The sequence below is a fragment of the Sylvia atricapilla genome, chromosome 3, assembly GCF_009819655.1.
Source record: "Sylvia atricapilla isolate bSylAtr1 chromosome 3, bSylAtr1.pri, whole genome shotgun sequence".
Classification (NCBI taxonomy): Eukaryota; Metazoa; Chordata; class Aves; order Passeriformes; family Sylviidae; genus Sylvia; species Sylvia atricapilla.
In genome coordinates, this window is record NC_089142.1 from 69219832 (window position 1) to 69245644 (window position 25813).

General features: G+C 40.4%; 1 protein-coding gene across 1 annotated transcript in view; it reads left to right on the top strand.

Moving 5' to 3' along the window:
- Positions 1–11435: 11435 nt before the first annotated feature.
- HEATR1 (HEAT repeat containing 1) overlaps positions 11436–25813 on the top strand; it is a 34004-nt gene continuing 19626 nt past the window's right edge. Inside the window, exons 1-19 of the mRNA XM_066315672.1 lie at positions 11436–11474; positions 11646–11823; positions 13042–13258; positions 14178–14319; positions 14851–14952; positions 15857–15997; positions 16564–16775; positions 17898–18045; positions 18747–18835; positions 19180–19290; positions 19736–19853; positions 21095–21202; positions 21620–21715; positions 22735–22823; positions 23116–23327; positions 23613–23734; positions 24231–24428; positions 25168–25351; positions 25593–25741. Coding sequence (XP_066171769.1) covers positions 11682–11823; positions 13042–13258; positions 14178–14319; positions 14851–14952; positions 15857–15997; positions 16564–16775; positions 17898–18045; positions 18747–18835; positions 19180–19290; positions 19736–19853; positions 21095–21202; positions 21620–21715; positions 22735–22823; positions 23116–23327; positions 23613–23734; positions 24231–24428; positions 25168–25351; positions 25593–25741 — 2580 coding nt within the window. The 5' untranslated portion in view covers positions 11436–11474; positions 11646–11681. The remainder of the gene's footprint in view (positions 11475–11645; positions 11824–13041; positions 13259–14177; positions 14320–14850; positions 14953–15856; positions 15998–16563; positions 16776–17897; positions 18046–18746; positions 18836–19179; positions 19291–19735; positions 19854–21094; positions 21203–21619; positions 21716–22734; positions 22824–23115; positions 23328–23612; positions 23735–24230; positions 24429–25167; positions 25352–25592; positions 25742–25813) is intronic.

Genomic DNA, 25813 nt, shown 5'->3' on the forward strand with positions numbered 1-25813 from the left:
AATATATTGTAATTTATATAGCACACTGTAGTCAGTCTGTTGGCACACTGAGGCCGTGGAGCAACATGCAGCCAGCCACAACGCAATACACACAGGAACAGGTGGGGGAACTACAAATAGGGCTGGCGTAAGAACGGAAAAAATGGTGAGATAGATCCAGGATTTTAAAAATGGTTCAGTGACGAGAATGCAAGGGGCAGGACTAGGGGTATAGCATGGCCTGTTACAAACCATTTGAAGAAACCTTCATACATCATGTGTTCCCAGAATCTTGCCTATGTTCCTATTTTATGCTGGTTTGGCCTTACCACACAGAGATACTAAGCAAGGAAGAAACTGTGCGACTAGGGCAACATGAATGCTGCAACTGAGGATACAACTTGTGCTTCACCAATACAACCAGTTAAAACCTTTTGTAGGCCAGCCTGTGACCCTTAACTGGTTTAACTGAGACTGTCATCTAAAATGGCACGACATCGTTCAGCAATAGTTTTGGTAACAATGAGAGAGGTGTGCGTGAGACAAGAATGCAAAGACAATATGCTTTTATTTATCTAGAAACAAACACCGTCAACTAAGTTAAGAGTTTCCAGACAACAATTATTTGAGGGGCATAGGTTTTAAATCACTGAGGTATGAGGCAGAGATTATAAGCACAGGATATCAGGCACTGCTGTGTTCTAAAGTCAGCATTTGTACACATTAATTGACCTTTGATGAGTTGCAGTCTCAATGCCGTCATTTCTCTTTCCAGATCCACCAGTGTAATATCAGCAACATCAATGATACTCAAGTACACAGTGGAGAAGGCAACCTGGTTGAACAGTTTGTAAAAATGAATATTATATTTATTATTCATTCCACAAAAGGGATACAAAGATTAATAAAAGCAGCAAATTCATCCTTGTATAGAGCAGCGTTAGGCACAACCTGTATTACTGCCAAACAGGGATAACACGTTCTTTATCTATAGCACAAGTTTTCCTTTTCCAGAACAACAGTCCTTCCATGCTGTCCAACAAAGTTTTACTCTGACACTCAGCTGCATTAAGAACCAGCACTGAGAAAATGAGCAATGTTCCTGCTGTGCCTGATGTAAAAACAGCAAGGCCTGAATTTTCCTATTCCTGTTCTAAAGACAGTTGTTTCCTTCCAGCTGTGATCTCTCTCTCATCAACTTCAGACATATTCTTAAGTCAGGAGAAATGAGTATCAATTTTACACACTTTCCAGTATCAAACTGCTCTTGAGATCTACCAGCAATAACCTACTCATGGTGAAGGCTCTTGTCTGTTTTCAGTCCCTCTCAATGTGGACAAGTCCTTGTTTCTTAACAAGCTCGCCTCTCTCCCTGCTTAAGTTCAGTTAAGCATAAGCAAAGGAGGACAGAAGAGCATTTAAATGTTTCTTCACTTTGAAACTAGTTAGTTTTTACAATAAATTGGTTAAAGGGCAGTCTAGTCTCTGTTGTGTCCCATAGTTAAATTTGGAATAGCTGTAATCTTCCAGAATTTCACAGCTGCACCAAATTCAAAATGTGTGGGGATTTTTCTCCCTAAGCCAGAAGATGTTCTAGGGAATTTTTCAGTTCATATGAACAGCTCTGGAGGTAGAGTCAGCCACAAAGGCTCCACATGTATTTATACAAACTCTCACATTAATTTTTCAGCAAATACAATCTGAACCCTCTAAAAACTTTCTGCTCAAAGCTCATTTTGCAATTCCAATGAATGGACTCAAATATATTTTAGGCTTCTCTAGGGGAAATGATTTTGTCATGAATGTGCTTCTAGAACACCAAGACACTTTTTCATTTGTTCCCCATAGTACAGTGATCTGTCCTGTACCACTTTCATTGGTAACATTGGCAGACAGATGATCTATGGATGATCAGGCTGTTCAGGCCCTAAATTTGTAGGGCCTGATTTTTTCTGTGAAAGTAACAGTGGTGGGAGTCGGGAGAGTCGCTGCACCTCCAATTGCAGGAGAGAATGTTTAAAACAATGCATGATGGAAATACCAGGAAAATTTAGGATTCTGCTGGTCCTAAAGGTTCAGACCATCAGGCTTAAAGAAGAAAAGTGCAGTATGTCATTATACTCTGTAAAGCACATAAGAGAAAAAACGAATTCCATACTAACAGCATTCATTATCATAAAACTATCCACTGTATGGGGAAATGGAAGTAAACAGAGTTTGGAGCATACGCCTCAGTTTTCTTTCTATGGACCAGGAATAATGCTAATACTGTGAAATATAAGGAAGTGTGTGAAAATCAAGTACCAGATAAATTTGGAATATTTGAGGACAAGTACAAATACTGTGATGACCAGAGCGGAAAACCATAAATTATGTATTTGGGAGCATGCTCCAACTGAGTGTAACAGACATTCACTGAATAAAGAAGAAACATCATAATGCTGTTGAGCACTGCTCATACAGTGCACTGAACAAAGCACAATTTCTGGGAAAAAAAGTTTGTGACTATGCAAACAAAGTCTGCATTCTGATACACACAAAACAGCTTGGAAAACTTTGGCATAGTCTACCACTAATTAAATAGTGATCTTGGTTTTTTTTAACCTAACTGGACTACAACTAATTATAAATGAAGTATAAATTATTATAAATGGGTTCTGAACTGGAAGACAATTCATACACAAGGTCAAGAAAAGCACTAAAGGCTTCCAATGCAGCCCAGCAGCTGCATAACCCCTACAGCTTCTGCTCAAGATGTAACATCATGTTTTGCATCTCAGATCTGTCTGTTGCAGTTCACACATAAGAGTCATTAAACGTGTTGCAGTGACACAGACTAGACACATTTTTTTTGGATTAAATTACTCATAAATTTTTAAAGTGTTTTGTTGCTCCTCTGCAAATTAAAATGAGCTACATACATCACCATGCTGTTAAGAATCAGCAGGTAACACAAACCAAAGGGATCACACTGTAAGAAAAGTGAGAAAGATTCTGAAGTGTAACTTCTCCCATGCAGTACTTGAGAGTATCACAGCAGGAAGTGTTTTGCCACCAGGCTTATTTAAAATAAATGTTTCAGCATCAGTGCCAGAAGCATCTAATTCTCATTGCTCCACACTCCCCTTCACTACATGTTCAAGCCCAGGCTGCCTTCCTGGCCCTATACTGGGTGCCTGTCAAGCCTTGTGCAGAAATAGTACCCTCATCTCTGTGTATCCAAGGAATTGCCTCTGATGTCACAGGGCCTCTGAGTCTCTCCCAAGTAGTTTCTCTGCAGAGAACTCCCTTAAGTCCCCAATATGGACAGTGCAGGCAGAGTGTCAGAGAGTAAGAGACGCAGTGGAGGACCCACTGACATACACTTGTCAGTAAGAGCTGTTAGCAGTTATCTAGAACATTGCCAGTTGTCAAGACTACTTTATGCAAGGCTGCAAGGCACAGAGACAGCAGGGCCACTATTTTAAATCTGAAAACATGACACCTCTAGTAATCAGCAAATCTGGAGATGTAGGCTTATTAGTAAAACTCAGATGCATACCCTCATCTAACACACTATTTCTTCTAGTAACAGGAATTTCCCCCCGCAAGAATCCCCATAATACATAAGAGCATGAACAGTTTCAAATCCACAGTGAACGCAAACACAAAAGCCAAACATTTTTTTTTAAATAGCACTGAAATGTAGAGGAAAAAATGGGGGTTTTTTGTGACTGCAGATCCTCTGTGTGACTCAGTATCATGAAAATGCACTTTCTGACTCTTTAATACTTTAAAAATATAATTAAAGTATTAATATATCTCATATATGTATACACATATACATACACAAGAATTTAAAGATGTTCCATTTTTCACCATGTTTACAATGCCACTGTGCCAGGCATTATATGAACACATGCCTCATTCCTACACAAAAAAAAAGTAAAATAATTAAACTTTATAATGTGAATAAACAAAATATGTAACTGAATATAACTGAACTGCAAAACCAGCAGATAAATATTCTTTCTGTGCTACTGAATGTGGATAATACCTGTTCTCAGGAATTGTCATATAAAGTTGTGAGCTCATTGTAGTTCAGATAATGTATTCACCAGCTACAGAAAAGGCCCATGGGCTGGCAGTGACTGGGACAAATGAAGTAATGAAAGCAACACAGACTTCAGTGGCCAACCTGGGAAAAAGGCTGAAATTTGTATTTAGTGCATCGAGAGAGGAACAACACTATTTCTTCTTCAAGGAAACAGCTATGATTCATCTTAACATTTTTTAAAAAGACCCAGGAAGTGGCTGGCTGACAACCAAATAGAGGTTTGAACAGCTACAGCCTAGGAATGGGTGAGTGAGATCTGCTACTGTTCCAACAGCCATCAATTGCTTGATTAACAGGCACCTGAAGGAGGTGATAGCAAGACCGTACACTGCAGTAAGAAAAGTGTGTTAAGCATGTTCTCTATTGATCACTTCTTCCTCCTTCCCATCCTTCTGTTTACTGTCTCTCTTCCTGTTTCCAGCCCTGCTATGAATGATGAGACATGTCTAGTACACGCCACTTTCCTTATTGTTTATTACACCCAAGTCCCCAATGGCCACATTGCTACACTCCAATTACCAAGTTCTCCCAAAGCATTAAACAATGTGACTCACAACTACCACACAGTGGATCTATGACACCTACTCTCAGTAGATTGTCTGGCACAGGCACCTTTTCATAATAATAAACACTTAATTTATACACCCAGTATTGTATACCCCAGGCTAAGAAACACCAGAGCATGACAAAGGACTATACATTCACAGCAATCATGAGAGACATTTTCCTACTTTTCATTGCAACTATTACACAGTCTCTATAATCCAACTTTCTAGCTGACTTTTTACACAAATAAAAAAGTCACAATTCATCAAGCAGCTCAGCACTGAAAGGAGAGCTTTTTTCTTCCATTATTTACCTTCTCCATTTGTCTTCCTTACTCTCTCTGATGCTCCTAGGATAAACTAGACTACGTCAAATGGATACAAATGGATTTACAAAGATAACTATTGCCTACACTTTTCAGGATGATGCTTTCTCTGTATGTGTCTAGCTGAAGCTGGCTTGCTTATTTTGGATTTATTTCTCCTTATGTAGAATATATATTTAAAAGCTTCATTTACAGCAATTTTGATTCAAAAGCCTTTAGTCTGTTACCATATCAGGAGGCCTTTAATACAGTAAAATCCCCAAAAGAGCTTTCCACCGCCCTGTCTAAAGGGTTTCTATTTATTATTAGATCTGGAATGCAACTAAATATGAGAATTTATGGCTGGGGGAAGCTACAATAGATTTTCAAGGAAATCCAGGAAAACATGACATTGTTTCCCACAGTGGCCAGTGAGTCAATGATAGTAGTTTAGATTGCTGGATGCACTACCTACCAAGGAAACTTCTTCCAGCCCTTCAGTTCCACTCAAGAACTATTCTCCCTTCAGACCTGATCCAGCAGTGAGAATTGCAATTCTCTGTAACCTCAAACATCACTGAGTGGGGATGGATGACAAAAAAACCCACATGACCAAGCAATGTGTGCTCACAGCCCAAAAAGCCAAGTGAATCCCAGGCTGCATCCAAAGCAGCACGGCCAGCTGGGCAAGGAAAAGGATTCTGCCCCTCCACTCTGCATTTGTGAGACCCCCACCTGGAGTGCTGCATCCAGCTCTGGTGTTCCCAACACCATAAGAACATGGAACGGTTGGAGTAAGTCCAGAGAGGGCCACGAAGTTGATAACAGGAGTGAAGCACCTACTCCATGAACACAGGCTGAGAGAGTTGGGGCTGTTCAGCTTGGAGAAAAAAAAAGGTTATGTGAAGACCCAACAGTAACTTTCCAGAATCTGAAGGAGGATACAGGGAAGCTGGAGATAGACTCTTTGTCAAGAACTGTAGTGATAGAACTGCAGGGAAAGGCTTCAAACTGAAAGAAGGTAGGTTTATATCAAATGTTAGGAAGAAATTCTTTAATATGAGGGTGGTGAAGCACTGGAACAAGTTCCTCAGAGAAGTGGTAGATGCCTCAACCTTGACAGTGTTAAAGGCCAGGTTGGATGGGGCTCTGAGTAACCTGGTCTAGAGAAAGGTGTCCCTGCCCACAGTGGGGAGTTTGGAACTAGATGATCTATAAAGCCCCTTCCTACACAAACGATTCTGTGATTCTATGATTCTATGAATTGAGCTTGGTTGTGTCTGCCTCCAGCTACACCAGCTGTGCTGGTGTATACATCTTCCCTGATCTCATCAGAATTACTCTGAGTTTCACTGACTCAAGCATAAAAAGATCAAGCCCTTATAGGAGAAAGCAGACAGGGAAAATAACTCTGAACTCCCTCACGTTAGATCTGTGCATTGCTATAAGACAAAACAGCTCCCATCTCTTTGCTTCCAGCAAAAGCTTAGCCAAGGGTGTACCCTGCAGAAAGGTACTGCCTCATCATCTCACAATGCCCACCTGTCTTGGGTTTTGTAACAAAAAAAAGATGTTTATTCTATTCCATCTGTTCAAACCCAGTTGGGGAGGGGTTTTTTTCTTTATCTGTGGTAACTCCAGAAGGGAGGGGATAACTCCCTTCTCTGATAACAAGCCAGCTGTTAAAAACCGGGTAGGGCATTGTTTCTTATCTCTGCTGCAGTGGAGGAGTGTTTCTTGTCTCTGCTCAGTCTTCCACTACCTCCATGGGAATATCTTCTGTTAAAGGGCCATTAAAGCTCACCAATGACATGACACATTACATCATACTATTGTAAGGTGCTCTACCCAGGGAGGAGGAGCCAAACCATTTCCACCTAGATAAAAAAGAGCCACAAGTGTCACCAGACATCCAGTGTTCCCACGCGACTCCCAAAGGAAGACCGGACCATCTCTGGACCCTTGGCTCCACAGCATCATCTCATGTCTGCTTCCAACAGAACCACATCTGCCACTCCAGGAGGGCTTACTTTTGGACTGTTTCCAACACCCTGACCAACATGGTGTCAGGTTGTATTCTGACTCTGTCAGCAGTCTTTTGCATTATTGCATTTCTTTTGGTTTACTTCTTTTTTTTCTCTTCCTATTAAACTGTATTTCTGACTTGGAGTGTCTCACTGGTTTTGCTTTCAAACCACTACACCACCCGTGAAGGGTGACTGCTACATTGTCATGCAGTACAGAAAGAACTGAAAATAGAGGAAAATACATTAATGCAGCCTATGAAACACAATAAAGCACTGTTCTTCCTGAAAATCACAGTAACTCTATAAATTCAGAGACCACAGGGGTATTCTTATAAATAATAATGTTCTAATTGGGAGCAGATATGTACATGGATTAAAAACAAAGGACATGGATTAGCTAAGAGTAGCAGATTTAACTGCACAATCTCCCAAACTCCAAAACTTCAGCATGCCGCCTAAAACCAACAGCAAAACACAATATATTCCTTGACAATGAGATTACCTTGCGTGAACAAGATGTTCAAGCCACTGCTCTGAAGCACAGATTGATTTACAGTTCAGTTAGCAGCCACATACCCACATTAAACACATGAATTTGTTAACACTTACTTTGGCTTAAAATATTAAAGAACTTCGTACACCCTCAAAAAGTGAGAATCTTTGCATATCCTAGAAAGGTTTTACTATTACTTCATTATGCTGCAATCAGATGGTATTTTAGATGCCAGGCACTGTCACATTCCCAATTAGAAATGGCATGGGGAAATGTCAGGGAACATACCAAGATTATTAGCAAGTGATGGGAAGGACAGGGAAGATGTCTTTCTTCTACCTCCTTCAGAATTGTTTATCATGGTGGCTCACTAGATTACAGAAGGTGGTGCAAGAAGAAAAAAAAAGCATCATATTTGTAAATTAATTAATAACAATTTGAAAATGCTTAAGGGCATTTAATACAAACACTGTAATTTGGTATGTAAACAGTATAATCCATAGGTAGCACTCAATTCCTTCACATCCCTTCTGGCATATTACAATCAAACATGACTGAACATTCTCTTTTTTTCAATCAGAAGAGATTCCTTTTCCCTCTCGAAATCGCTCCCACCTCTTACTTACAAATGAAACCAAACCAGAAAGATCATTCCAGGATGCAACTCACAGGAATTTGATCAGCCAGAACAATATTTGGTCTGCATAAAACCTCTGAAATGCACAGTGTAATGAGGGTTCCTCAGCACCACTTCATTCTATAGATCTCTTCCTGCTGGGTTGCAGCACTTACCAGCATAGATGAAGCTCTGCTCAATGCACAGCTGGTGAGGTGAGCTGGAAGAAAAGGAATATAAAGACTAGATCTCTCTCTATATAAAGACATTGATTATATTTTCTCCACAAGTACCACAAACTTAGTGTGGTATTTTTACAAAAGTAAAGAACATTAAGAGTTTCATAGTGCTTGCCTTTCTCAATCAGACCTTTTCAAACACGTCAGTGCTTACAAGTGAATAACTTACAGAAAATGCTTGAAACTGATCACCTTTTTCCCAATTAGAAATAAGCATATGAAAATTTATATCCTTAGACCCTAAGAATTTTAACAGGCAATATATTCTTTCAAATGTAGCTTAATAGTAACCACCAGCAGAAGTGATCTTAACTGTAGTGTGGCTATGAGAATTTCACCTACACAGACCATCCATGTGATGAGGTAATAAAGGGACTATTTGAAACAAGTTTGGATTTCAGTTCAAAAAAGCACCTCTTTGGAGTCCAGCATGGAGCAAATCTCCACGAGGCTCAGCTTCAACAGTGGATAATTGCAATGCCAACTAAGCATATTTCCTAATAGACTTTCTGAGCTAATATTTTTCCACAAAACACTTGTTTATAATCAAATCAAGAACATTTTTTTCCTCTGCAGAAGGTCTCTTTGTTCCTCCAATTAACTTCGAAAGGAACTCCCAGCCTTACTCTGGAACCAAACAAGAATGGAACAGAAAGCACAAAGGTATGAAACTTTTATCTTGCAGCTCTCCATGGGAAAAAAACAGAGTGGGATAGGAGTACAGCAAAACTTGACCATATTCCAGCACTTACAATTTCCAGTTTATCTTTCTGTCTGGAGTAGTTGAATAATGAACCACATTGCTAAAAACAAATGAACAAGACTAGTTTTCTTGTTTTAGAACCAAATTTCTGCCCCTTGCATATTTTCTAGATATTTTAATGTTTGGTATTTTTAGGCATGGAAACATGCATATTTCTGCAGGTGTTAAGTTATGCTAAAAGTCACAGGAAAGTTTCATGAAAGAAAAGGATGTACAGAAGCCACAGGGAATGCAAAAAAGTGCAATAAAACCATTACCAGCCAGCTCCTTTCCTAGGTGATCAGAATCTCAAGTGCTAGAACCATCAGAAAAATAATATCAGTTCCTGCTAAATCAGTTATATCCTCCAAACACTTTGACACTGTTATAACTGCAGTGGTTGCAACTCTTACCAGCTCAGCAATTGCTGTCATTACACCCAGATCATACCATGTCAGAAGGAACGTGGCACAGAGTTAACACACACTCTCTAACAAGGCACTGGTAAATATCATCAGGCACAGTCAGACATCCAGCTGCATTTCCTCCCTCTGCTGCCACATCTACCATGGTTTAACTTAACCCAAGCAAAGAAAAAGCAGAGAGGAATAACAAAATGTTGAAATCAAGGGACACTCACAATGGATAAAATTAAGCATTTAAATAATTGTCTGCAATCCCAGACTTTTATCAGCATTTTGTATTTCTACTGCATGTTAAATGGTTGCCAAATACAGCAGCCTTACAAACAAATCTGTTATTTCTCTCATAGCTATGAAGCTTTTCAACAATATATGGAAATAGTTTTACAGAACTGGTGCTGGAATTATTATCTTTGGTATCATTTTGTCCATCTGCTGACATCAGTTGGGATAAATTTTATTTCTGATTTTTGTGCCAGGCATTTCTTTGTTTGTCATAAGCCACGTTCTTTTTATGGCTTTGTGCACCAACCTGCAGGGACAGAACACTGCAGCCTTGAATGCAAACTGATTGGAGACATCACGGGTTTTAGCATCAAAAATTTATTTTTAATCTCAGGTTAACTAAATGTCAGATGAGAGGTTCAGTGAAGCCATGGAATTTCCACCCTTGAAGGTATTCCAAACACAACAGGGCAAAACCATGAGCAAAATGCTCTGAGCTGGCCCTACTCTGGGGCTAAATCAGATGGCTTTTAGAGGACTCTTCCAGTCTGCATCATTCTGTGGTTCTAGCCCGCACACATTACTGCAGCTTTCAACACCTTCTGCTCATGAGAGTCCTGCACTTTCCCTAACATCACTCACTCCAGGTACGGAAAACTCCTAAGGTGGAACAACTCTAGTTGTTCCGTCTCTTCTCTGGTGAACAGCTGTTCGGTGGATCCCCACTCCCAGCCCAGGCTGTTGCCTTGCTGCGCTCAGCACAAAGGCAGCAGCAGCCCGGGCACAGACACTCGCTGAGGTGTCTCCATTGCCGCTGCCTTCACACCCTGGTGGGTGCCTGGGCCGGCTGCTGCCCCAGTGCAGGCAGGCTGCGGCCTGCCCCACACCTGCACGGTGCCTGCACAGGGACGCTGCCCTCCGAGGGACCTGCCCGCAGGGGTGGCACCATCCACAGCGGCCACAACAGCTCCTTCCCTCACGGACCCCGGCCACACGCCGGCACGGCCGCTCCTGGAGGGGACACGTCCTCAGCTGGGCCATAGAATCACTTGCGTCGGAAAAGACCTCTAAGATCATTGTGTCCAACCACTGACCCAGCACTGCCAAGCCCACCATTAAACCGTGTCCCTAAATCCCACATCTACATGTCTTCTAACTACCTCCAGGGAAGTGACTCCATCACTTCCCTGGGCAGCTCCCTTAGGCTCCAAAGCCTGACAACCCTTACGGTGAAACAATGTTTCATAATACCCAATCTAAAGAAGCACAACTCGAGGCCATTTCTTCGAGTCCTGCCACTCGTTGCTTGGAGGAATAGGCCAGTTCCCACCTGGCTACCGTCTCCGTTCAGGGAGTTGTAGAAAAGGACAACATCCCTCTGAGCCTCCTTTCCTCCAGGCTAAACACCTCCAGCTCCCTCAGCTGTTCCTCACAAGACTTGTGCTCCAGACCCTTCACCAGATCGGGATTCGCTCCATCACCTCAATATCCCTCTTGTACTGAAGGGCACAGAACCGGACACAGGATCTGCCCATCCTTTCCCTGGCCACGCTATTCCTGACACAGGCCGGGGCGCCATGGCCCCCTGCACACGCCCCCGGCTCACGTTGCGCAGCTCCGGCCCGCAGCCGCGGCGCGTTTCCCGGTGCCGGGGGCGGAGCGGGGCAGTCCCGGGCCCGGGTGTCTCCGGCGGGGCGGGAACTTCCCGCGCCTCTGGAGCAGCCGCTTCCGGGTGAGCGGCGCGCGCAGCCCACGTGCGGCCCGGCGGGGAGCGGCGGGAGCCAGGTCAGGGACCGGGACCGGGACCGGGACAGGCGTCACCGCCGGGCGGTCCCCCTTCCTCCCCGGCCACACGTGCCCGCCCGGAGCGGCAGCGGGGCCCGCCGGCGCCGGGGGACACGGCTGGCGGCGTGCGGCCGCTTCATCGGCGGGCCTGCTGCGGTTCTCTTCCCGCAGTTTTCTCCGGAGCTCCTGTCCTCGAAGCGCGGAGTCATGACGTCCCTGGCGGAGCAGCTGAAGCGGCTGGCGCTTCCCCAGAACGATCCCAGCCTCCTGGACCGCAGCGAGGCGGCATCGCTGCTCTTCACCTGCAAGGAAGCCGCGACTATTGACAGGGACACGTTTTTTGCCATCGGTGAGTTTGGCTGCTTAGATGCCGCTGGTGTTCAAAACACTCAAACCCCCTCCCCCCAAAACAAAAACAAAACAAAAACAAAAAAACCCCCACACCAGCTGGAGAAAGATAATAAATAGGAAAGGCAAACCCGTATTCCAAAAAGGTCAAAAGAGTAGTTCAAACAGCTGCCGCCTAGTCAGCTCCATTGGACATCACTAGACAGCATCCGTGGACATCACTCCAGTCCTTGGGAAGACCGTGCAGCAGTGCCTCTACGAGCACGTTTCTAGGCACGGAGGGTAAAGGTGACGGGGAAGAGTCAGGGATCTCCAAGGTGCTCAGGGACTGGAGAATTCACCCGGTAAGGGAAAGTTGATGAGAGGAATGTCTCTGGTCTCATTCAGTCTGGGAGGAGAAAAGGCTGGATGGGCCTCATAGGAGCCTGCCATTACCTTTGAGAAGGTTCCCAGAAGATGCACCAGGCTATTCCCAGGAGTGTATGGTTGGAGGACAGGAGACAGTGGGCATAAGCTGAAAGAGTAGGATTTAAAATTGGATAGAAGGAAAAGCTTTCTCAGTGTGAGGACAGTCAAACAGTTTACAAGATTGTCTGGGGAGATTGTGCCTTAAAAAAAAAAAAAAAATTGACTTTTTTGAAAACTCTGAGAGGATAATGCCCTGAGCAACCTGGTCCAATTTTGGAGACCCTTTTAACCCTGCTTTGAGCAGAGCCTGGGTCTGGAAATCTCCCAGTGTACCTTCTGACATGAGTTCTGTGTTGCATGGAAACATGCTGATGCCCTGCTCTTGGGTAAAGTTAGAGTCACAAATAATTTGAAGTGGGAGTAGCCTTTGCCATGTTGTCACACCTCAATTTCTTTATGCCTCATCTCTTTCCATTTTTGTATAAAATTTTATCCAGGAATGTGATACTCTTAAATAAGAAAGCTGTCTCTCACCGACAGCACAACCCAGGATGCTGCTGGCCTTTACTGCAGGAGCACTCTGCTGCTAGTTGCTAATGTTATTTTTCTTTGTCAGTTGAGAAATAGTTCAAGTATATCAAAAGTTTTGGTCTTAGGCCTCTTTACTCCTTGTTTGGGTTTGCTTGGTGAGGATGACATATACCAGTACAGCAAAAAAATCGGATATGCCAGTGAGGAGGTAAGTGGGTAGGACCTGAAAACAAAAACTGTTGTGTTTAAAGCATTCCTCCCATTTTTTTTCCCCCTGCAGGATGCACTGGCTTAGAAGAGCTGATGGGGATTGATCCTTCATTTGAAGAGTTCCAGTCCAGCTTGTTTAGTTCCACATCCAAAGCTCTTGAACGCAGTGTTCAGACTAAAGCAGTAAATCAGCAGCTGAATAAAAATATTTCATTGTTCCTTATTCACCTGTCCCCTTACTTTATGCTTAAGCCAGCCCAGAAGTGCCTTGAATGGCTGATTCACAGGTAATCCACTGAATATCCTACATATCAATAGATGAGGCTAGATTTTTTTTTCTGCAGTGAGAAAGATTTTGAATATTTTTACTTTATCTTTCTTTATCTTTCTGAAAATACAGGTTAAAATGTTAATAATGTGCATTTTGACTTAGTCCTTATGGGGCCAGGTGCTCTTCTTTGCCATTTAGATTTTTGTCTTTTGATAGATTTCTGTGATTCTTTTGATCTGTCACAGTACTCTGTATAAAAGCAATTCCTTCCTTGCCTGGCTTTCACCAAAGTTGCCCAGCCCTAGGCATCTTACAGAGCACATAGAGAGGAATTTCTATATTATAGTTGTAGAAGTGGGCTTTCTAAAATAGCAAATTTTCAATATTAACTGTGAACCATGAACCCTAAATATTCTTATTCCAAGATTTTGTAAGAAGGTGTGAAGAAAAAACAATTAAGTCTTTTGTGATGTTATATTTATTTGTATAAATTGACCCATCTAAATGCAGAAAGTGCAGTATTTCTTATCATGAAAGAGTGTGTGATTTTCCTGAAATGTACTTCTTTGAATCACAATTTTTCTATACATGTATTATATTGAGAGATTCATAATAGATTATTGTAATGTCTGGCCTAATACTGAAATCTGCGCAGAAGAAATTCAGGTAATTTTTGGTTGTACAGGGACCTAAAATTGTTGATAGTGAGGGAAAAAATATGCTAGCACTGTTTCTTTCTTCTAGCACATACAGGCTTGTGGCCACCTTGAATTTCCAGACTGTAGGTGACCATAGGTCTGAGTCAGTATGACAACCATGTCAGGTCTTGCTTAAAAGCAAGTGGACAAGGTATTCTGAGAAGAACGTGGATGGGTCCCTTTTCCTTTTTGGCTTCCAGATACTTTTTAACTACATATGTATGTTCTTTTCCTTAGATTTCACATTCATCTCTACAATCAAGACAGTTTGATTGGTTGTGTTCTGCCATATCATGAGACTAATCTATTTGTGAGAGTTATTCAACTTTTAGATATAAAAAGCCCAACTCATAAGTGGCATTGGATGGATCCAATACGGGTAAAGTATTTAACAGATGCAAGATTGAAGGACCTTGAGGGACTTTATTTAATAATATCCTGACTCTTCTACTCTGCTTATGAATATGGTCCACCAATTTATGTGGTTAGTTGTAGAACTGTACTGGAAGGTTTAATTACAGGAATGGAGCCTGGATGCCCATGTGTTGTTTCTGCTATCTTTCTTTAAAGGTGAAGTTGATATTAAAAAGCTTTGACTGTAAATACTCTTTGTTTTGGCTAAGTTAAAGCATGCTTTTAAGTTGTAAGTATTTGCTGCTGCAAGGAAGATACATCAATTACTAAAATCTATGTTTATTTGCTTGTAGGTTAAATGTAATTCACTTCATCATCTGTCTTAATGTAGACACAAAACATTCTAGAGCAATGTGTGGAAATCCATTGCTTGTTTCAGTTTTAACTGGTGTTAACTGATCATTAAGATTAATTTGGAGATTATAGCAATTTCTACTTACTGTGCTTTGCTTTAGTCTGAGTGTTCTAATTTTACCCTTTTTTTTACTGTATAAAGAAACCTGGAGTCCCACTGGCAAGGGGTACTGTCATTACACACTGCTACAAAGACCTGGATTTCATGGATTTCATCTGCAGGCTGGTTGCAAAATCTGTGAAGGTTGTTCTTTTATTCCACAACATTGCTTGTTGTCACTTTGTCTTCCCCATGTTTTTATAGTGGCGTGCTATTTCTTAATATTTTGAACTGCATATCAAAGAGTAAAATGAATCATTTATCAGTAAACAATATGAGGATATCTTCTATTATAATTTGGGAAGATGACAGTCTGTCAGAGGTTCTTATGAGGAAGTGGCTGAGAACCAAGGGGCCACAACAAAACAATTTGGCCATAATGTATTATTTACCGTGTTGCCTCAGGGTACAATTGTCTTATTTTTTTTTCATAAACTGATTCCTGCTATTAGTTTTTAACTGAATTTCCATGTCACTTCTGGGGATTGTCAGGGGTGTTTTAAATACAGGTTTTCAAATATTAATGAGAATTTGAAATTGAGAATGTTAGAAGGTGGGCAAATTTTGGGAGGGGGGATGGTTTAAGCTAACTAGCCCTAGAGGGCTAGTTCTGTAGTCTCAGAAGGGTAAGATGGATGACAGATCCAGTTACTTAGAGAAATGGGATGCATCTGCTGTCAAACTAAGTAAAGCAGACACAGTAACAGAGTTTATTCAGTGGTGTAGAAGGAGGTGTTAAATATAACAGCAGTTAGCTTCTTGGCTGTCCATCTCTGAGTCTTGAGCAGTACACCAAGATCGCAAGTGATTTTGGCTGCCTTATTCTGATTACCTCCATCAGCACCCATTTCCATCTGCCGTGTCTGTGAGGGGAAGCAGTAACCTCTGGCAAGGGTTGCTGTTGTGAGAGGTGATGACTTCAGTTGTGCCAGCAGGAGCTGCTGGAGCTTGCAGGCTGGAGTTTGAAGATTTTGATCATTTGAGGGAAGCCATATGTGCATTTCCACTTGCCCTCATGTCTGAACAACCAATTTTTTCTGTGATCCAGGTCTTTTCAGAGTGTCCCGGCAACTCAGCTCAATTGAGAGTTCTCCTTGTGTTTTATGCTTCCACCCTTGTGTCAGCTCTTGGAGCTGCAGAGAAGATAACAGACACTATGGTGTCTCTGCTGCTCCCTTATGTCCAAAAGGTAGGTGAAGCTCTGTTTCCCTCCTGTGGGATGAAGTGTACTGTGTTCTGCAGATGTGCATCTGCAGATAACATCCAAGAAAGACATCCTGTGTGACACATACTATACCACTCAGCCTGATTTGAAACCTCAGGCAAGTGAGGGTCCATGGGAAATGCTTTTCCACACCTCAGATGAGCACTTCTAAGAACTGTTTCCTACTCTGCATGAGGAGTGGAGCTGTGAGAAATGGGGATGTGGTTTGAAGAATGCCTTTGCTTTGAGATTTTTCAGGCTAAACCATGAGGAAATGGTGTCAGGGTAGACAGCCTGCTTTAGTATCCTCTCTCTTCCACAATTATTGCTTTGTCAACAGAGCAGTAGTTAATAAATGTGTCTTCTTTATCTGTGGACCCTGCATGACAGCTTTTTCTTCTTGAAGGTTGAGTTTACAGATACCTTAAGCGTTAACACATGGAAAAGAACATAGTGGGATTCCATGGATGTCAGAATAAAAATTATTTTTATGTTAATGTACTCTTTTGTATTATTCTGTGTAAAAAATTCACCCTTATCTCTTTTTCTAGGGCTTGAAATCTTCTGTACAGGATTACAGAGCTGCAACATACATGATAATCTGCCAAATGACAGTAAAAGTGACAGTGGAGACTTCCTTGGTGCATTCCTTGATGGTACAGATAAGCAAGACATTATTTAAAGTGCCCTCATTAATCAGGGATGGGCTGGCTTGCTTGAACCTACTTCTGCAAACTCAGAACGGAGATAAACTTGGGAAAAAGTAAGTCTACGTGAACAGATTTTCTCACTTTCTAAAATTCCAAACTGCACCTTGATAATTTGAGATTTTTATATCCTCATCATTAAAGGGATACTTCCATGTCAGAAGTTTGGTAGTCGACATTTCAAAGGGATCACAAGTTCCTTTGGCTTACTTTGAAAATTTGTATGCTCTCTGCAGCAAAGGAGGCTCAGTGGTGCAAGTTGGTCACCTCTTGCTTCTGCTACTTCTCCTAGTAAAAGATTCATGTCAGTGTGCAAAACTGAGCCCTGTCAAATAAGAGGTTATCTGAAAAGTGCAAAGAAGTTCTGCCCCTTCAACAGAAGGGCTCTGAGTTGGTGTTGTTTAACACCTGAAGCACAAGTGCTTCTATACCACCACTTGTTTGGACTCACTTCAGGTGAGGTGTTCTCCAGGAGGTTCATGTGGTACATTCCCATCCATTTGTCTTGCCCTGCTCTGGCACAGTTGGCTTGTGCTGGTAACGTGCGTTTGAACATAGTCCCACATGCTACAGGCAATTTGCTTGCTGGCAGAGAGGAGTATTCCAATAGGAAAAATCTCATGAGGGATATATGGAGTGATTACTGTCCAGCTACTTGAACACTGTCATAGGTTAAAAAGCACAGGTGTGGGGTCGATATGCAGCAGCCAGCCAGCTGGGTGTAAAGGGAGACAAGATGAAGCTTTGTGTTAGCCAACAGGGAAATGGCTTCTCCTCAGAGGATCTATCATTGCACAATTACTTCTCATACTCTTTGCTGCCACTGGAGAATAGATATGCTCCTTGCAGTGTGAGGATATCTCTTCCTGTAGTTCATACAAGTATTTTCCTTTTACTACCAGCTTTGCAGAAAACATAGGTAGGTTCACTGTGCCATTGCAGCAGTTGTACTCAACATGACTGGCAGTACCTTCTTTTCTTCTAGGATATTAAATGTGCCAATAAACATCTGGCATTAAGGAAGTGGAGCCCTTTGAATCTTTTCAGTGTTTGTTTACAATGGGGCTGTTACTTGATGCTGAAAATTGAATCCTAGTGAAATCTGCATGTTTTTTAAAATGTTTGTAACCCAGATGAGCTTACATACTTTTCTTTTTTTTCCCCTTTCAATTGTGCAGGCCGTTTAATTGTCTGTGCAAAAGCCCAGAACTGGTAACACTTTTGCAAGGCCTGTCAGCAGGCTATGACATCTCTCCTCTCCTCCGCTACCTGTTGCCTCACCTTGTTCACACCATTGTGAAAAGTGATACAGGTAAGTTAGCACAGGTTCTTTGTAAACCATGGATCAGGCTTAAGGACAGAGAACTATGGTAAATGTCACAGCTGTGTAATTACTTCTTCCATTGAAACTGTGCCAATACCTGTGAAGACCTGATTAAGTTTTTTGTGTATTTGTTTTTAGGTTGGTTTGTTTGTTTTGTTTTGTTGTTGTTTTGTTTTGTTTTGTTTTGTTTTGTTTTCCTCTTAGAGGTGTGTTGTAGTACTGTGAAATCTTGGGTAGATTGCATGTGAGGTTTAATCTGGGGACAACTGTGTTTACCCAGTGAATTAAATGTGCCTAGGAACAGTCTGGGGCAGCCAGGCATACAGTTGTAGCCTGAGTCTGTTTGCATTGTGGCTTTGTAGTGCTGGATGACAACTGGGAAAGCTCTTTTGTTAAAAAGGTCCAGATTCATACCAAGGAATGCTCTAGGAAAGTTGCTGGCACAGCAGGTCTGGAATGTGCCAAAGCTGAATTTACTGGCAGCAATCCAGGCTTAGGCATTTTAATAACGTTGGTATAAAGCATTGCTAGTGGATCAGAGGGTTAGTGCTAGTAATCAATAGCACTGTGGTCTTCAAGTTGTGTGCTTGGTTCACCAGAGGATGATGCCTGTACAAGCTGTTTGCTTTAATCAGTAGGAAGGGGCTGTTCTCTAACTGTTGTTCATCTTTTATGATTGTCCTTAGAGGAGCAAGAATCTGAGGAGACAGAAAATGACATTTACATCAAGCATCTTCAAGCTATCCTGGAGAGTATACCACTGGAAAAGGATTTAGATTCCCTGTTGGCTTCGTGAGTTGACTTCAGTTCTTTTTCTTATGCAGCACTGTGGTCACTTCTGGTTTAATAATAAATAATTCCTGACAATGGCATTACCATTATATGAGCATGTTTTTCTGAGTTCATAGGTTAAGTCCAGACATGTATTTTGATATTTAAAAATTCAGTAACCCAGAAGAGCCATTCATTTAGTGTTTATGGGAGTAATTGTAGGACAGAGTGAAACTTCAGGCCAGCAGCAAATCTGTACTTGCAGTAAATAATGTATATTAATCCTAATCTGTTAAGCTTTATAACAATAATGAAAAAGGTACCCTACAAAACATGGTGGCTTTTCCTTTTGTTTGTAATTTTAGCAAGTTTCTTGAAGAGTTTATCTCCCATGGTACAGAGACTGAATCTAATCCCACCAAAATGGCTGCACTCAATCAAAAGATCCTTCCTCTTATCAGACTTCTCGAGAAAAAGTAAGTTCCATTTTTCTATGGCAGACCCACAGTCTGTAGAGTGGTGATATCAGCTATGGTCTTGTATTTTGGTGTAATGAGCACAATAGTCTTGCTGAAATAGATACGAAAGAAATAACTGACTCCTAGTTTCTGTCCAAATTTTGTTTTACTCGTCTATCCTTACATATTTTGTTATCACTGTAATACATGGACACAGACCTACTATGTAGGTCTTTACTTTGTAGCATGACCTTCTCTGCTCATTATGTATCTTGGTGGTCTGTGTGTCATTCATCTGTGTTAAGACATAATGGTTTGTTGCCTTTGCAAGGCCACTTAAAATATCTTGTCTGGATGAATGTGTGTCCATTCAGTTTCCTTGGTTTTCCCTGTATTTCTCTCGTAAGTACATGTTTTTCTATGATCCTCTGCAAAAAATATTAATGGTTTTTTCTTTTGGCAGGTATCCTAAAGCCTTAGACTCTGTGTTGGAGAAGCACCTGGAAAACTGCACAGATGAGGTTTCCCAAGATGTTTTTCATCAATTTATTTCTCTTTCATTAAGCTGTGGCAAGTACAAGGTAGGTAGGATTGTGATCCTAACTCTTTTATGGTTATACTGTCAGAAGGCTGATTTTTGACAGAATTCTGCTCTCTATTCCTCCTTATAAACAAAATATCTGGCATTCCCACAAAAAAAACCCCAAAAAACAAAACAAACGAAAAACCCACCAAAAATCAAAAACTTAAAAACAAAACAGAACCCTAATTTTATTAAATATTTTTGGGGGCGAGCTTAGTCAAAATTGGTAAAACAAAAGCTATGTCTTTTTTTATCAGAAGGACTTGTGAGTGTGGGCTTATTTTCCCTAGTTAAAATATATGCATTCTATCTGCTCCAATTGTCACCAGTAATTCTTTTCCTTAGAAACATGGTCACTTAGTACACTGTCATACACTGTAGTGGTCAGTGGTGACAACTCAGTGGTGCCCAGCATGGCCTCATCGTACTTAAGGATGTTGTCAGTGGCAGAGGTTTTGGGAAAGCTGAGAAACAACTGTTGAGAGAAGATGGTTTGATCCTTTTCTTTGCACTGATTTTGTGAATGTTCACAGTCGGTAACAGGGAAGAATAGAGTGACCACAGATTTCTTCCTGTGCCATTTCTGAAGAGCAATTGAAACTCAGCCTAACACAGAATAACATTACTACAACAGATCTGGCCAAGGAATTTATTATAAGAGCTGGCTAGTATTATGGCTGTTGTTTGCAATGATTGAAAGACTGAAAGCAATTGGGATAATATGACAAACTGCATAAAGAAGTGCTTCCTGAATTTTTACAGTGATTTAACAACAGCACAGATTCTGTGTCTGAATAACAAGTGGATTAACAGAAAAACAAGGCATGCAGAGCAAAGGCATATGACTCTCTTCCAGCTTTTAAGGTTCCTGAGATAAGTGCACGTAATTGGACTAGCAGGGATGCCTTTTTAACAGTTTCTATCTGTGCTCTGTCACACTGACATTATCACTAGAGCTTTCTCAGAATCCTTAGATAAGTGTAATGCTTTTCTAGGACATAATGGTGTCTGTGGCTTACTGTACCTTTTAAGCTATCTTCCAAAATCTGTCTGCGATACTGAAGAAATTTAATTTAAAACAGTAATACAGTATTGTACTGTAATTTAACTTTCTAGGTCTTGATTATGCAGGTTTTCTTCTGGTACAAAAAACTGCCATAAGACAGTCTCCCATTTTCCTTATGTATATTTAAAGTACTTTTAACATGCAGTGGGGTCATTGTGAAATCTGTATTTCAGTTTCTGGAAGACTCTGATACCTCCCTTCTGCTTAGTTTGAATCATCCTCAGCCTACTGTGCGGGTCCTGGCTCTCCAGCATTTGAAAGATGTTATTGAAACTTCAAAGGTTTGTGTCTGAATCTCTCACTTACAGAACTGACTTAACATAGAATGTCTTCAAAAAGCTGTTTGCCAGACGTACCAGTTGAAGATGAGTGGTATGTAAAATGGTGCTTGTGTCATTCTTACTGCTTTTCATAGTGTTTTCAGTAGGCTTCTGTTACCATTTCCCCATATTCTGGAGTCTGGATACAGTTCTTGTTGATTAAGCTGCTTTGCATTTTCCTAAAATCCAAGTCAATGAATATTTCTGGTTTTCTTTCTTTTGTTATTGGAAGTTAGTCTGCCTGTGAGGTTTAATTTAGATGATACCACCACTTCTCTTACACTAGAATTCAGATATTTTATTAATAGCCTGTAAAATATTCTACAGACAAATGATTTTTTTTTTCCTCTTTAACTCTGTTTTCCTTTATTTTTTCAGGAAGGCTTTGATCAGGCTTTCATAGAAGAAGCAATTTTTGGACGGCTCAAGGATGACAACAGAGATGTTGTGATGTCTGCTCTCAGTTCTTTGGAGGTAAGTATGTGTCTTTTGGCATGTGAGATTTTACCTGGTCTTGAATGTGTGCGTGTCTGGAATGTATTCTGTGTGGTTGTCTTTCTTGTCCTTGTGTCCTTATTGCAAGACTTTTATCCTTTAACAGGATAAAGCAGCTGCACAAATTTAGGAGACTTGTGTTGTTTGCCATTTCACTAATTCCCCCCAAAATCTCTGCTACCTGATTCTTCTCAAAGTGTTGGGAGTTAAAATGAATTTATCACTTTTGGGGTTTTTTTTTAATGTAGCTACTGAAGCATACTTAAATCTTTGATTATTATTTGAGGCATGCTTCCTGCTTATTCGGAACATTTTTCTATAAAAAGACAAGCCACACTATCTGTCTTTTGGATGGAAAGTGGTGCGGTCACAAGACATTACTCTAGTGAGAGGTGCTCAGTTGAGTTTTTCCATATGCGAGTCATTTGGTCAGTTGATAGTGGCAAAGTCCTGTGCTCCAGCTCAGGTTTACTGGATAGGACACTGGTATGCATTGTACTGATTGTTTCCAGCTAGAGTAACAGTCTGTCTTTATGGCTTCTGCTGGTAGTAGTGGAGAATATTATCAGCTGTAGTGGAATTGGTCTTGTGTGTTCATTCATTCTTGATCACCAGTAAGTAGGAATAGAAGCACTTTAAGCTTAAGTAACTTTTGTTAATGTGTCTTAGATTTCTGTGATCCAGAGGCAGTGTAAAGTGAAAGCAGTTCTTATTTAATTATAATGCAGTTTGCATATAGTTTATCAATTTTACCAAACATTTCCACATTCAATAAATTCTCCATACTTTAGCATATCAACAGGGCATACTGGGCAGCCTTATTACTTCTTTTCAAGTATTTTGATACCTGATAGTATTTTCATTACATGACATCAGCAGAAATCAGTTAGTCATGTTTGATCTCTGTTTCCACTTGGTATTGCCGATCCATTTTCCATTATGATATGTAAACTGTTTGTATATTGTATTTTCATTCATTTTTCCTGATTATGGTTCAGACTTTCAGGGAACAAGTCAATCCAGAAGTAATAGTATCAAGTCTTTTGAACATTTTCCAGAAAGCTGATCTTTCAAACGATGGAAAGTGGTATGTTCATGCTTTTTTTCAGTTTACATGCTTTCTGTATAATTTTTTTAAAAAGTAACTATAAAGAATGCTTTAAAAACTGTTTCTCTGCAAGTGCTTTTTGTTATACTGTTTCTATGTTGAGTTACAGGAGAGATGTTCAATTATTTTCATACCATTTCCCATTAATTCCTTATTTGTTGTTGCTGCTGTTTAGCTACAGAAAATTACCATGGAGAATAGAGAACAAATCAAAGAAATGTTGCTGATGTGATTGAGTAATGTATTTTCAACATGGTTTGTTCTCTTGTAGGTACAAGGTTTTGGAGCGAGCAGTAAAAATTTTAGTCAAAGAGGAGATTCTGAAAGAGAAGAAAGAACTGCTAGATGCAGTAGTAATGCAGTTGTTACCTTTTATGATAATCACTAATGCAAATTCAAAATCTTCAGATTGGAAAATGGCTGTTTGCTTGTCAGAGTCTGATCTCTGCTCCTTACATCCTTTACTGAAAGGCTGGCCAGAAGGTAAAGCATTTCTTGTAACTATCTTGATAAGAGAAAACTTGTGGCAAGTTAGGACCTCATCCTTATTGAATTAAACTCATATTGAAGGAGACAGGCTGTTAGTATCAGGCTATCATGCTGTAACTGTAACTTTTTAAGAAATTGATTTCTTAAAAAAACTCTTTGAAAAGAGGTAGAAATTGTTTAGTATGTTTCTGACTGATTCTAAATATTACTGAGCCACTAGTATGTTAATATGTGAATTTTATACCTAGTTGTGTTTGGTTTTTTTTTCCCTTGGAGTAGCTCTTGAAGAGACAATTAAATCTACCAAGTCTGCAGAGTTGGTTGGAGTGGCCAATGAGAAAATTATTCTGCTACTTTCTGGAAACTTGACTTCAGGGGATCCTTCCTTGCTATTGCCAATGGTAAGTGTACCATGTCAACTGAACCTTAAAGAAGTTTTACTTTTCAGGTGATGACTGGAATCAAACAAATGTGATATAGAAGGACTTTGCATGGCTGCTCGAGGCACTAGTATGCTGTCATCAAGCTACTAGGCAAATATGTGTATATGTGTGTGTATGTATCATTAAAAATATATATATGTAGGTGTGTGTGTATATATATATATATAATGGTAAAGCACAATACCATCCATATAAAACCTATTTCTTCTTTTATGTAATGAAAATAAGTGATTACCTTTTTTGACAGATGATTAGTATAACTAAATTCGAGGAATTTTTAGTTTCCTGAAAAAAGATTTCTAGAGAATAAGCAAGCATACCTGTGGGGAGTTCATAGAAACTGATGTTTGTGCATTACAAGGTTTCAAAGAGTACAATTACAGCAGACAGTAGCTTTTTACCTGTGATAGAAAGCCATACTGATTTTTGTTTTCCTCCACTCTTTTTTTCTAAGGTTGATGACCTGATACTCGTTGCTGAAACAGAATCTGACAGTGTGAGGCAGAAAGTAACTACTCATATGATTGGTTCAGTGCTTGTTCAGTGCTGCTGCAATACACAGATAAAGGAAAATTATTTTCCAGTGGCTATCAGAGTCTTCCGCTTCTTAGATAAAAAAATTCAAAATCTCAGAACTTGTGAACCTGCACAGGTAAGATGTTAACAGTGTGGAGAGGGTTTTTTTTTTTGTACTGAAAACAAGTATTAAAAAGGTTTTTTAATTGTTTTTACTGAAGGCCCAGTTCAGAAACTTTGAGAAGGACTGAAAAATCTCACGTTCATTTCTTCTCAGAGCAAAAACACACACTTGGCAGTAGTGCCATCAAGAATTACTCTGGTATTTTATGTGTGTTTCCATTGGAATTTTCTTGACTTATTTTGTTGAGAAACAGCTCTAGGTTTTTTCTGTGTGTAAGAAAAGAAACCCATGTGAGCAGGCCTGTGTTTCTGTGTGTACATCCCCTCACATATACACACAGTTGCATTTGGTAATTATTTATTCTGCCCTCAGGTTATTCCATTAATGATTTTTTTGTATACACAAGTATCTGAAAGATATGGATTATTTTTCTGGAACAGAGCTAGATGAAAGTGTTTAACTGTCAAAAATGCTGCAATTTCCAATGCCTTTGAAGGGATATTTTAGAAAGACTGATACTGTACTCACCTGTTACCTCATTTATGTACACTGTAATTATGGTAGAAAGAGCTGTGACAGGTTTTACAACTGCAGATGCAAGTGTCAATGTAAAATCAGAAATGTAATTCACTCCATAAGGATGCCTCTTTGGACGTTGGAAAGTAAATGTTGGTGAATTATAATGCTAAATTTCTAGTTTCTGTTGCATGGAATTGAGACAGAATACATTAAAATCGTTTTTCATTCACAGAGATCTCCCTTAAATTGGCCTGTTGAAACAGCAGAGGAAACTTTGGTGCCTAAGGAGTTATTAAGTGCATATATAGAAAAGCTCAATAGTGATGAGACTGCTTACGCAGAGGAGTCAGCTATGGTCCTATTCTTACTGAAAAACTTCATTAATGGCCTAAAACCTCCCCTGTCCTTTTCAGAAGGTAGGTGTTAAGATTTTGCCTGTCCCTTACATCAGTGAAAAAGGAGAGTTAATTTTTTTTTCCTTTAGAAGTTGCTGAAATCAAGATGTTGCTTCCCTAACCTTCTCCTTTGTTAGTGACTTCTGTAAAGATTACTTGCTTGTGAACATGAAATCAGCCAAACGTATTGTCCTCTTTTAACTGGCGATGTCTGTTTTCTCCTATGCACCTGCTGTGTCTAAATTATTACCTGCATTTTTAGAGGAATCTTGGTGGAATCCCGAATCTCTGCATCAAGATAGCCAAGACTACCTGCACCTCCTTTTGGGGCTGTTTGACCTGCTTGTCAGTGGAGCTAGTGAGAGAAGCAATGCTCTTCAGTACAGAGCATTGATGAATCTCTTATTCAAGGTATTATTTTTGCATTTGTTGCTCCGAATTATGAGTCATCAGCTATTACATGGTTGCATTAATTTTATGGAA